This window comes from Populus euphratica, unplaced genomic scaffold, assembly GCF_000495115.2.
Source record: "Populus euphratica unplaced genomic scaffold, PopEup_1.0 scaffold369.1, whole genome shotgun sequence".
Lineage (NCBI taxonomy): Eukaryota > Viridiplantae > Streptophyta > Magnoliopsida > Malpighiales > Salicaceae > Populus > Populus euphratica.
Window position 1 is genome coordinate 112362 of NW_011500263.1, and position 11999 is coordinate 124360.

At 34.2% G+C, this 11999-nt stretch overlaps 3 protein-coding genes across 3 annotated transcripts; 1 reads left to right on the plus strand and 2 right to left on the minus strand.

Annotated features, from left to right (window-relative positions):
• Window positions 1-719: 719 nt before the first annotated feature.
• Window positions 720-3346, minus strand: LOC105112885 (cation/H(+) antiporter 19-like). Its single transcript, XM_011008774.1, has 3 exons — window positions 2760-3346; window positions 1651-2655; window positions 720-1562 (listed from the first exon to the last, which is right to left on the minus strand). Exons 1-3 carry the CDS (start codon window positions 2961-2963, stop codon window positions 720-722), a joined length of 2052 nt encoding a protein of 683 aa, XP_011007076.1. The 5' UTR covers window positions 2964-3346.
• A 1739-nt stretch (window positions 3347-5085) lies between these two features.
• LOC105112886 (uncharacterized) lies at window positions 5086-5670 on the plus strand. Its single transcript, XM_011008775.1, has 2 exons — window positions 5086-5431; window positions 5522-5670. Exons 1-2 carry the CDS (start codon window positions 5086-5088, stop codon window positions 5668-5670), a joined length of 495 nt encoding a protein of 164 aa, XP_011007077.1.
• A 511-nt stretch (window positions 5671-6181) lies between these two features.
• Window positions 6182-7517, minus strand: LOC105112879 (50S ribosomal protein L18, chloroplastic-like). The gene is made up of 3 exons (XM_011008769.1): window positions 7255-7517; window positions 6898-7059; window positions 6182-6486 (listed from the first exon to the last, which is right to left on the minus strand). Exons 1-3 carry the CDS (start codon window positions 7438-7440, stop codon window positions 6337-6339), a joined length of 498 nt encoding a protein of 165 aa, XP_011007071.1. The 5' UTR covers window positions 7441-7517; the 3' UTR covers window positions 6182-6336.
• Between the last annotated feature and the right edge of the window lie 4482 nt (window positions 7518-11999).

Below are 11999 nucleotides of genomic sequence, written 5' to 3' on the forward strand. Positions count from 1 at the left end.
ATTAAAGAAGAAGAAGTAGAGAATTTGTTTCAAAGAGTATAAGGTTTCAAACCTCTTTGTGTATATTCCTGTCCTATTTTATATTACTTGATTTGACATGTTTCATGACATAGAAAGGGTAGAAATATAATATTGTATGAGTAAGACAATATTATCTTATTGCTTGTACCATCACATTTAATTAATATAAATATAGACTATTTATTCATATTTAACAAGATTATAATGAGTATTATAATTATTAACCTAGACTCAGGATATGAGAGGTTCAGTGTAAAGTGACCCTTTAATTGCACAATCAATCTGAGGGATGTTGGGTTCAATTTACACACTCAACCTAAAAGAAATTGGGTTCAGCTTGTGATTATACCCGGAAATGATCAGGATGGACATGCCACATCTAACGTAAAGTTGGGCGCGTTCGCATTCCTGACTTAATAGAGGATTGGACTTGGACACCTTATAGCCCAATATAGGATTGGGTGTCAGCATGTCCTAGCCTAATATTAAGTTGGATATAGATGTGTCATGACCCAACCTAGAGCTAGGTATGAACATTATCCTACCCAACTTAGAATTGAATGTTGTCATATCATAGTTCAACATGAAATTAGACACCAAGAAAAACATAATCTTATCTTAGATCGTGACTTTCTTGTGCTGGTTTTTAAACGAGGTTGGTTTACAGAAATGAGGACCCATCATATCGTAATTAATATTCATACATTATCATATCTAGCAAGCTTAATTAGGAAAGGAAGGTCATATAACAAATTAAATGATGAATAATTGCTAATTAATGGTAAATTAATATAGTGCTCCGCCATTCTCATCCCGTAGGCTAGAGCTTCCATGTCGTCACTACCTCCAAAGAAAGGGACTACAATCTTGGAGGACACATCACTGGCCGAGACTTGGGTGGTGCCTCCGAAGCCACGGTCAATGAGAATACCAACAGAACATGGAGAATGACGGAGGACGCGCTGGTTTACCTCCTGCAGCGAATGCCCCAAAGACTCCAAGCTTCCGTCCACTCTCTGGTGCTTGTGGAATGGGAGGAGAATCATGGCAGCACGCTTTTGGTGTGCGCTGGTGCAGATGTCCTCGTAGATAGTGTTGAGAGCAGAGATGGCAGTCATGGGACGGATGGTGACACTGCTGAGTTGCTGATAAGCTTCAAAAGCAATCACCATTTGATCTCTATCATCACGTTTCTTGTTCCAAAAAGGGAGTCCATTTTTGCGGGCTTTATGAACCATTGAAATTGCAGATGATCGCTCTGAAAGTTCCATGAGGTGCATGGCATACACGCAGAGGCGTCCTCGCTGCCGTGTTCCTCGGGAACACTCCACAAGGTTGATCATAGTAGGAATATTGCGGCTGCTATGGAAGCAGGCCAGCAGTCGAAGCTCTGTGTCAAGATCCTTGCGTTTGACAGTACGGTTCTTGTAAGGCGCTCCCTTTCTAGCAGGCTTATACACGGCCATCACGATTGGCGTAGTGATGAAGGTGGTGAACAGCGCCATTAAAACTAAAACGGCAAAAGTCTGATCATTGAGCACCTGCATAAGACACAAGCGCTACGAATTCTGAGTGATGCTGCCTAGAGCTAGCTAGCTAGCTAGCTAAGCAATGAACATGAGTACTTGCCTTGCGATCCTTGCCAATATTGAGGACAATGAGCTCCACCAGGCCTTTGGTGTTCATTAGGAATCCAAGAGCCGCAGCTTCTCTAAAGGGCACCTTAAAAATCATCCTTGACACAAGCATTGTCCCAATTATCTTACCGAAACAAGCAGTGGCTATTACGAGCACAAGCAAGCCCCAAGATTGTGCTCCACTTATGGTTGCAACGTTGGTCTTGAGCCCGCTGGATGCGAAATAGAGTGGCAGAAAGAGCCCCGCCACAAGATCCTCTATCTTCTCTATAAGAACCCCGGGAAAAGGACTGTCCTTGGGTACTAAAATTCCCACCACAAAAGCTCCAAAAAGGGCATGTATGCCGATGGAGTCGGTGACGAAAGAGGAAGCCAACACAAGTGACAACGTGATGCAAATGTAGATCTCTTTCACCGGCTCGCCGTCAGGGCTGCGCCGGGCCATAAGCTCCAGTAATGGTCTTATGACATAAACGGAGAACACAACAAACCCCACGCCACAAAGGAGGACCCATAAGGAGATAAGCGGAGAAGTGTTGCTGCCTGAGAGAGCAATAGCAAGTGCAAGGAGAATCCAGGCAACAACATCATTGACTGCTGCTGCAGACATTGCTATGCGGCCCACATCGGTGGTTAGAAGCTTGAGTTCCGCCAAAATACGGGCCAGGACTGGGAAAGCGGTGATGGAGAGAGAGACGCCCATGAAGACAAGGAAAGGGGCGTGAGCGCTTCCTTTGGATATGGTGGAACGAAGAACAAATGAGGTGCCGATTCCTAAAAGGAAAGGAAGGGTGATGCCAGCGCCGGCTATTGCCAAGGACTTCTTTCCAGTGCGACGAATGGATCGAATGTCAAGCTCTAAACCCACCAAAAACAAGAAGAAAAGGAGACCGATGTTGGCGACCGTGTCCAGGACAGTCATGCTCTTGGGTGGGAACACCGTGTGAAGAAATCTCTCGCTTCTTCCCAATGCAGATGGTCCAAGCAGTATTCCTCCCTGCAGAAATTTCTCAACTCCTTTTATCGAAGAACAAAGTCCTTGATATATAAAAGATAAGATCACATACACAATGATGATGGTATTCAAGAGCAGAAACTTACAATGATCTCAGCAATGACTCTGGGTTGCCTGAGGGGTTTGAGAAGGAATGCAAGGGTCCTTGTAAAAGCGACGACCAAACATATCTGAAGGATCAACAAAGGAAGCGCATAATCTAATGGATTCTCATGCTGAAACGCTCCATTTGACGTTGCCTTCATAGGCTTTGGCAATGCAGCTGTTACATTACTTGTGTTGGCGGCCATATTCTCACACGAACCCTAGATAAACACTATTTTTTTACATATATATAAATATAACATGAGCAACAGAACCCTACAGGTTAATTACCAGAGAGGAGGAAAAACTGGGTTTCTCAACAAGCTTAATTCGAATCTTTTTTCAGGGAAAAAAAAAAAATCCAACGTAAAACTATTCATAGAGCACGCGTATCATTGCTAATACATTTAAATTGAGGGCTAGCCAGCTGTGGGGAAGAATGCATGAGCTGCGTGCGCATTTTGTGCAGAAGGCAACCTTCCTCCTTGTCGATCCTTATTAATAGCGATTACATCTTAATTAGGCAAGCTATTTATGAACTGTTAACAATAACAATACTATTCCTCAAGGGGGACAGCCCAAGGCAGCTAAAATTGAACTGTTAACAATAACAATAATATTCCTCAAGGGGGACAGCCCAAGGCAGTTAAAATTTGGAATGTCTATTTGGGCATATCGAGTTAGACCCTGGAGAATACATAGGATCGCTATGAAAGTGGGAGGAGGGCTTCTACTTGTTAAATGCTCAGTGATAGCTAGTTAGGGTTTATAATTTATTTTTGTATTTTAAAAATATAAAATTTATTTTTTATTTTAAATTTATTTTTTTTAGTGTTTCCAGATTATTTTAATATGTTAATGTTAAAAATAATTTTTTTTAAATTTTTTTTTTAATAAATTTCCAATTAAAAAACACTTTAAAATAACTACCACCATACTTTCAAACATCTCCCAAAATTAGTTCTCAATTGGATGTGCTTGAAATTTTATTTTTTTTTTAAAATAACTACTATTATATTTTCAAACACCTCCCAAAATTAGTTCTTAATTGGATGTGCTTGAAATTTTATTTTTTTTCTTCGATCACAGTTTTGAAAAATATTTGGTAAATCAACATATATTATAGTTTTTATAGATTTGTATGTATTTCAATGAAAACTCTCTTAAAACTTTGGTTATAAATTTATATATTTTTTAAATTTATTTATTCAAGTCACGATCAGAAAAGCATATCAAAATACCAAATATACACTAAGACTATTATTGTATCTATATGTATACATGTAAGCTTGATCTGCTGGCTTCATTTAAGGAAGCAGGTTCCAGTTCTGGTGAATCTTTTGTGATCTGCACGCACTTCTCAATTTCTAGCAAATAAATATCTAATGAGCTGCAATAGAAATAATGAATGAGTTGATAATAAATACTAAAATAATTTGAGAAAAATAACAAAAGAATCATCATACAAATGATAGTAATCGGATTGAAGTGGACTGAAAAAGAAAGCATGATCTTTTGTGCTTGTTAATCATCTTTTGTATATCAGAGCTTTCTTTCAATGGAAGTAGATGTGTTGTCTGTTCGTTTAGAAAGGCATCAAACTGATAAAATGCCGGGGAAAAAAAACACAACATGTTTTAGAAATTTTGAATCCGTTCAATTTCATGTTTTAGGTGTCATTTAAACAGTTTTTGAGTTGAAAAAAAAAAAAACATGTTTTTTATAGTTTTGACAATAAGATATCAGAATTATATATATAAAAAAAATCTAGAATTAACAGCATTATTTTGAATTATGAGCATAATTATAAAACCTGACTTCCATGAATCAATCCGAAACATCTCCGATGCAAGATCCAAGTCAACAACGAACTGATTAGTACAACAATGGTTGGATATTATGGTGATCGTGATTAGGAACAAAAGTCATTGATTAGAAGACTTGTGAGTAAAATTGTTCAGTGTAGCAAGATCAGATCAATACGTGGGTTATGAGTCCAGCAATCCCAATGCCAGAACCTTGTTGTTCGGCAGTTAAAACGAAGGACGACGTTACTTCCTGAAACAGAACAAGGAACCGTACTAGAAAGCATCGCCAATCCTTGATTTTGTAAACAGGATCGGATCTCATTTCATTGTGGCTGACAATATTTTACTAAAATTAACGCATGATGCTGAACAAGCTCACATAAATAAAGCTATCATTGTAGCTTTTATCAGTTAAAAAAAAAACTAGCACCAGATCAGAATTTGTTGTAGCTTTTATCCGTCAAAAAAAAAAAAAAAAACTAGCACCAGATCAGAATTTGTTCAAATCAACTACAACAATATGCCTGCCCCATATCAGGTGGGTTGTCATGTGGTGTTGCTCCTGGTATTCAGCTTCTCCAGGATGGTTCTTTCAGATGACGTGCATGCAAGCATCAAGAACAGATTAGGCAATGGGGAAAACTTGAGCATACATTGTCAGTCGAAAGATGATGATCTTGGCCAGCAGGACATAGCCGATGGAAGTGAATTTGGTTGGGACTTCTCAGTCAATGCATGGGGAACTACTCTACTTTATTGTGATATGGAATGGGAAAATGCTAGGAGATCCCATTTTGATGCATACTCGTTTTCAAGGGATCACACAAGATGCGAGACTCAATGCTCGTGGCTAATATCAAAAGAAGGTATGTATGGGATGAATGGACAAACTGGATTTTGGGAATTCATGTATGATTGGCCAAACTGAGATGTGCAATATTTAACCATGTGGGCAGATATAATACCTACCGATTATGTTGAAATTAATTTGCAAATAAATGAGAGTGTTAGTCCCAATACTTGGACCTCTCAGATGCTAGATCAAACAGAGCTTCGGTACCATAGAAATAACCACTTAAACTCAAAGGCCTTCACTGCTATGTAAATATGCTAAAGATAGGCTTTTTGCCTCAATATGCATGCTCAACATGAAGCCTTCTATCTACATTTGAATCTAGGGATGTGATATATCTAAATACTTGGCATGAGAAAGGTTGTTCCAAGAAAAAAAACAACTTGCTTATAACCTCTTCTTATCAAGTATTCAAAGACAACAGAAATCATCATAATTAAAGACACGATTTCAAGTGGAACTGTTCTTCCCTTATTTAATACCGGTATAGGTAATGACTGACTGGGATACTGGATTTCCTCACAGAGCTTCCATAGAATCGTTTGCTCCTACTTTTCTTTTCCAGCATAAATGCTCCTATCACTCTCCTGGCAATCAACTTTATGTTGTACTAAGTTGCTACCCCAAGCGATTATGGGCTTACGCTTTTCAGCTCCCAACCCACTGGTGGGAGAGGAAAGAATAGTTGTCAAGTGCAATGTGGATTCCATCCATCAAAATAAGAGGACACAGTTGAATTTGATTTCCTTTTTTCAAATATAAATGATATGAATTGACCAAGAGAACTAAAGAGCTTTTCCACTTCCAGTAATTAACAAAATTACAGAGTTTCACCCACAAATTCATGCATGATTCCATCACAAAGTACAAAAAGAAAAGGAAAAAAGAATGCTCAAAAGTGACTGACCAATCACATTTCTAGAATTGCAGGCCATTTTCCCGAGCTGCATCTGCAAGGGCTGCTACACGCCCATGATAAGGGTACCCACCTCTGTCAAAAGCCACCTTAGTTATACCCTTCTCTAAACAAGATTTTGCAATGACTTCACCTACCTTCTTAGCTACTTCCTGGTGAGAAAGGAAAAGGTAGTAGAAACAAAAGCTTAGCTTGCAATCAATGAGAAATAGTTTGGCAAAACGGCAGCAGCACAGAAATGAAGTGATTCAGGGAGGGTTGTAGGTACGGGGATCATAATTCAGTCAGCAATGCATCAAAACGCACAAGTATTAAGGCTCCGTTTGTTTGCGTCTGCGTTTTGCCCCAACCACAAATTTGAAAGTGTTTGGTTTGCATCACAGTTTTACTCCAAACTCTCTCTTTAAATCTTGGTTAAGAAGAAGCAACAATTTGTAGATTTTTAAAAAGACTATCACAGAATAAGAATGAAGAAGTTGGCATAGCTAAAACTATGTAGCTGTAATAGACATTGGAAAGGAAAAGAAAACATCAAAGAAAGACTGTAGCGTTTGTAAGCTTACAATGGTTGGACCAGAAGAGTAATCAAAGTCCTGAGCGAAGGGCTTCTGCATGGTTGAAGCGGAAGCGAGCGTGTGCATCTTTGTATCATCAATCACTTGGACGTAGAGATGCTTGTTGGAACGGAAGACACACAATCTAGGCCTATCTGGAGTCCCTTCCACCTGAGACCAAGATTCCACAGCCAACTCAAGACCAGCCAAGACAACAATCCAAAGCATTAATTAATTATGAACAAATGTGGGAAAAAAAGGGATTTAGCTTTTTATATACAAGTTAAAGGAATTTTAAGACCCCATCTGAGGTGGGATTATCTAAAAGTCATCACATCACATAAAGAAGTGCAAAGAGAGAGAGACCTTCTTTCTGATACGAATATGGCGAGCAGTCCTGTCTTCGCGTCTAGTTTTGGCTTTGGCTTCAACTGTTACAAAGCTTAGACTTGGGCTTGCCCTCTGCTTGGCTGCTGCCACCGATGCCCGGAGCTGCTGCCCCCCACTTCCTAAGAACCCACTCCAAAGAGAACAAGTGCCGCTGCTCCCCATTCTTCTCCTTTCTATCTTCTCAGAATCTCTCTCTGTCTCACCCTTGAAACAATAACCCGCCTCACCTTATCCTTCCTCACAAAAAACATTTTCTTTCAGAGGAAGACTTTTGGGCCTTCTTCGGCCCATCTCTCCTTCGATGTTCATATCATTGGTTTCTTACGAAAATTTAAATTAAGAATTGAAAATTTACCCGTATTTAGTGTAAATACAGAGAAAAGTAAATGAGTTAATAAAATATGAAAAATTTATTAATATTAGTTGAGTATTAAAATAAAAATTTTAAAGATATATATATAATTAATTAATTTTTATGCAGGGTATTCTTTGAAATTGTTTTATTTGATTATATAATAATAAAAATAGATTTTCATTATAAATGTCATAATTTAAATTTTTTAGAAAAGATTTAATTACTATTATAAATTATATATTTTTTAACTAATGTATTTTTTTTAAAAAATTCATATATTTTTCTTTAGCTTTTTTTTAATTGCTTAGAAATTGTAATCAATTAAAATCAATATCAATTCTAACAATTTGAAATAAATATAAGATATTAACTTAATCAAAACATGTTTCCTTACGGATGTCTTTTTTTTACTTAACAAGATATCATTTATCAAAAGTCTTTTTTTCTAGACAAAAATTTATTATATTCTTAAAAGCAAGTTTTAATAAATAAATTAAAAACAATGAATTATTATTTTTGATGGAGATGTATTAGTAAATTTTTTTTAATAAAATTAATATTTAAAAATAGATATTTCATTCACATTTAGAAAATTATTTATATTAGATACATACATACCTATTCAAAACAATAATCACTAATATTACCATAGATAATGCTAACATTATTTAAAAATAATGGCATGATTGGATGGTTATTTAAAAATAATTTAAATAAATTTATTAAAAATAATTTAATAAAAAAATATATAAAAAAACAAACACACAAAGGTTAGGCATGCATGCCTAACCAATATGAAAACCTATGTGCTCTTATTTTTTATTTTTTTTTGTCATCAAGGATCATTCTCTTAATTGTTTTTTTAAATTAAAAAATAACTGCTCATTTCAACCTTTTTTTCCAATCATTGGAGATACATTTAGTAATTTAAAAATTGAGATTCAAGTTTTTATACCCCTAAAAACCTAAATTTTAACAATTTTTTTATAAGAAAATATGAAAAATCTCACAAACTATTATAACCCTGTTTCAAACAGCAAAAAATATTCTAATCAAATTAAAAACATAAATCAAATAAAAAAAACTTTACGAGTTTTGATATATTTTTCTCGGTGTCATTGAAAATAAAAACTATCTCTCTTAAGTTACACTTTCAAAGACAAATCCATAGTCATTAAAATAAGAGTCCATGGTGGTTGGAAACAGCTATCTAAAAGCTTTTTTTTTGTTCTTGATTTTCTAACAACTTTCTCTATGTTCTCTTAAATTTTAGGGATTGAAATGCAAATTAAATAAACTTTATGATATAAATGAATATTCCAAAACTAGAACATACTAAACTTTAAAAAATTAAAATAGAGGGATTAAACTATATTTTGACACACCTAGTTAACAAAAAGTTTACATTTATTTTTTACAAATATCAATTTTGATGGTTGTTGTTTAATTTTATGTTTTTTACAATAATTAAATATTTTCCTATGTAAATTTGATATGTTATTAAGCATCAAAACTAACTGATATAAAAAATAAATCTTAATGACTAAATTGAAAGAAATTAAATTTGAATAACCAAAATTAATATATATATATAGTTTTTGAATAGTGATTTCACTATCATGATGACAATGAGAGGGCACCATGGTGTTCTATTATTATGTTGCTGTTTCTTTATTAAAATAATGCTTATGAATTAGCGATTTTAAACCCGGCCTGGTGGTCGACTTGACTCAAGGCTCGGGTTATTGAGTTTTGACCGGGTCACCTGGGTCAACCTTAATTTTTTTATAAATTAAAACGATATTATTTTGGTAAAAAAATAAAAAAATAGTCAACATGTTACAATCAGGTTTTTGATGATCATTCAGATCATCAACCGTCAAGGTGACCTGGTCAACTTGTCGGGTTGATCAGGTCAGCCGAGTTTTTAACTATCCTTATTTTTTTATAAATCCAACCTGATCCAGACCCAAATCAACCGAGTCCTGAGTCTACTCATTGGGTCAGGCTGGATTTTAAAAATATGTTATGAATACTAATATTTAATATTTTAAGAGATGGACAAAAAAGGTACACCATAGTGTTTTACCATTCTATTATAGTTTTTATTTTTGTTAATCAAGTGCGTTTAAATTGATAAATGTGGAGTATTTTATATATAATGTTAGAGATTTGGATTTTTCTTTTAATTATTTTCACATGGGCCAAAAGCCCATCATCGATCAATTTAGTAAAAGTATAAGCCTAAATAGTAAGCCCAAGCCCATGATTAAAAAAAAATCCAAACCTAACCTAAGCCTATACCATAAATAGGTCTGCTATACCCTAATAGTCTATTTTTGTCAAGTTACCATGTCATTAAAAATTAGCTAATCCAACTAAGAAGCTCCTTGTCTTTTGTCTTCGGTGTTTTTTATATTGTTTTTAAAGTATTTTTTACTTGAAAATATATTAAAATAATACTTTTTATTTTTAAAAAATTATTTTTATTATTATCAAATTAAAAAAAATACAAAAATACAAAAAAATACGAGTGATTTTTTTTTTTTACAGAAATTTCCTCTAAAATTTTGGCAAAGTCTACTCTATACCTGAAGGTCCCAAGTTATCGACATATACTCTGTTTACACTTATAATATCGCACATCTCATAACTCAATCATGACTTAATCATCCTCGGTCTCAATCTCATAAATATTATCATCATCATCATCATCACAACCATAATATTTATAACATACATTGAACAACAAATATCACTATAAAGGAATAAATGAGATAAACACGCATACATAAAACATGATTATATGAATTTCAGAGTTAAGTTCATATATTCAAATTTAAACATCAATTATATAAATTAAGTTATATAAATGTTTTAATATTTCCAAATACAAGGAGGTACTCCCTTGAACTATATAACAAAAAGTGAACAAAAACTAGGATCTATTCTTGTCGTGCACATGATGATCTTGAAACAAAATACATATTATTGAAACATGAATATCACAATAAGTATAGCAACACAAATATCCAACAATTTAAAAAGACAAACATGTATTCATATTCTATTCACTTCTTTATTTTTGTTTTTATTGGAACTTTTTCTCATTCAACTACTAAAACTCTTTCATCTTTCGTTTTCAACTTCCATATCTTTCACTTTCAACTTCCATTCAAGATTCTAATTTCACTACTATCATCATCACCTCGTAGGCGTCGATGCTTAGCAATCCCCATACTCGGAATCCTAATATACACTAAATATATGTTAGTTGATGTATGATGATCTCCTTACCCAGAATCCTAACATACACTAAATGTATGTTAGTCCATGCCCCATAGACATTGATGTATGGTGATCCCCTTACTCGAGATTGTAATATACACTAAATGTATTTTAGTTCATGCATAGCGATCTCCTTACCTGGGATTCTAATATACATTAAATGTATGTAGTCCATGCCCTATAAGCATTGATACATAGTGATCCCCTTACTCGAGATCCTAACTGTAAACCCCAGTGTGTGTGTGTGTGTGTGTGTATATATATATATTTATGAGAAAAAATGGTCTCAAGAATTGAATAAATTAATTGATATGACTTGTACAAGTATGAAATATAAAAATCTAATTTTTTATGAAAAATTACAAATTGGCTAATTTTATGTTATAGCACGTAACTTTCAATCTAGTTATCCGATTAAGTTGAAATTTTGCATGGAATCTTATAAAATATTATTTTAACTTGGGTTAAAGTTTGAGAATTTTTGGAATATGATAAGGATTTTTTTCAGATAAAAGAACAAATAGCACAAATGAGTGTCTAGAAATTCTTTAGGGACCACATTGAAACTTTGCCCAAAACAATCCTTTTTATAAGCTGCCAGCAATACAAAAAGAAAAAGAAAAAAGAAAAAAAAGAGTGTACAGCCGGCCAAAAGAAGAAAATGTGAAAGAGGGCCTTTGTCATTTTTCATGGAAATTGCTTGAAAAATAAAAAATAAAGTGTAAGATAGAAAAAGTGTTAAGTAATTAAAGAAAGAGTTTCATACGTTAAGGAGACTATAAGGAGTTTAAAGATTTTAAATGTTCTTATAGAGAAATAAAAAAATTGAGCTTAGAGGAAAGTGTGAAGGAAAACTTGATTCATTCAACTTGTTTTGACTTTTGATTCTTCATTCCTTAAGGGTAAGAAAACTTTCATGATGATCCATTGTATTGCTTTTCATGCTTGTTATTAGACTAAGTAGAATTTGTATTATATGATGGTAGGTTCTTGATGTTGTGGTGGTTTGAATGCATGGATTTATATTAATTACATGTTTATTAAAGGAATAAATGTTTGGGCTTGTTATTAATTAGGT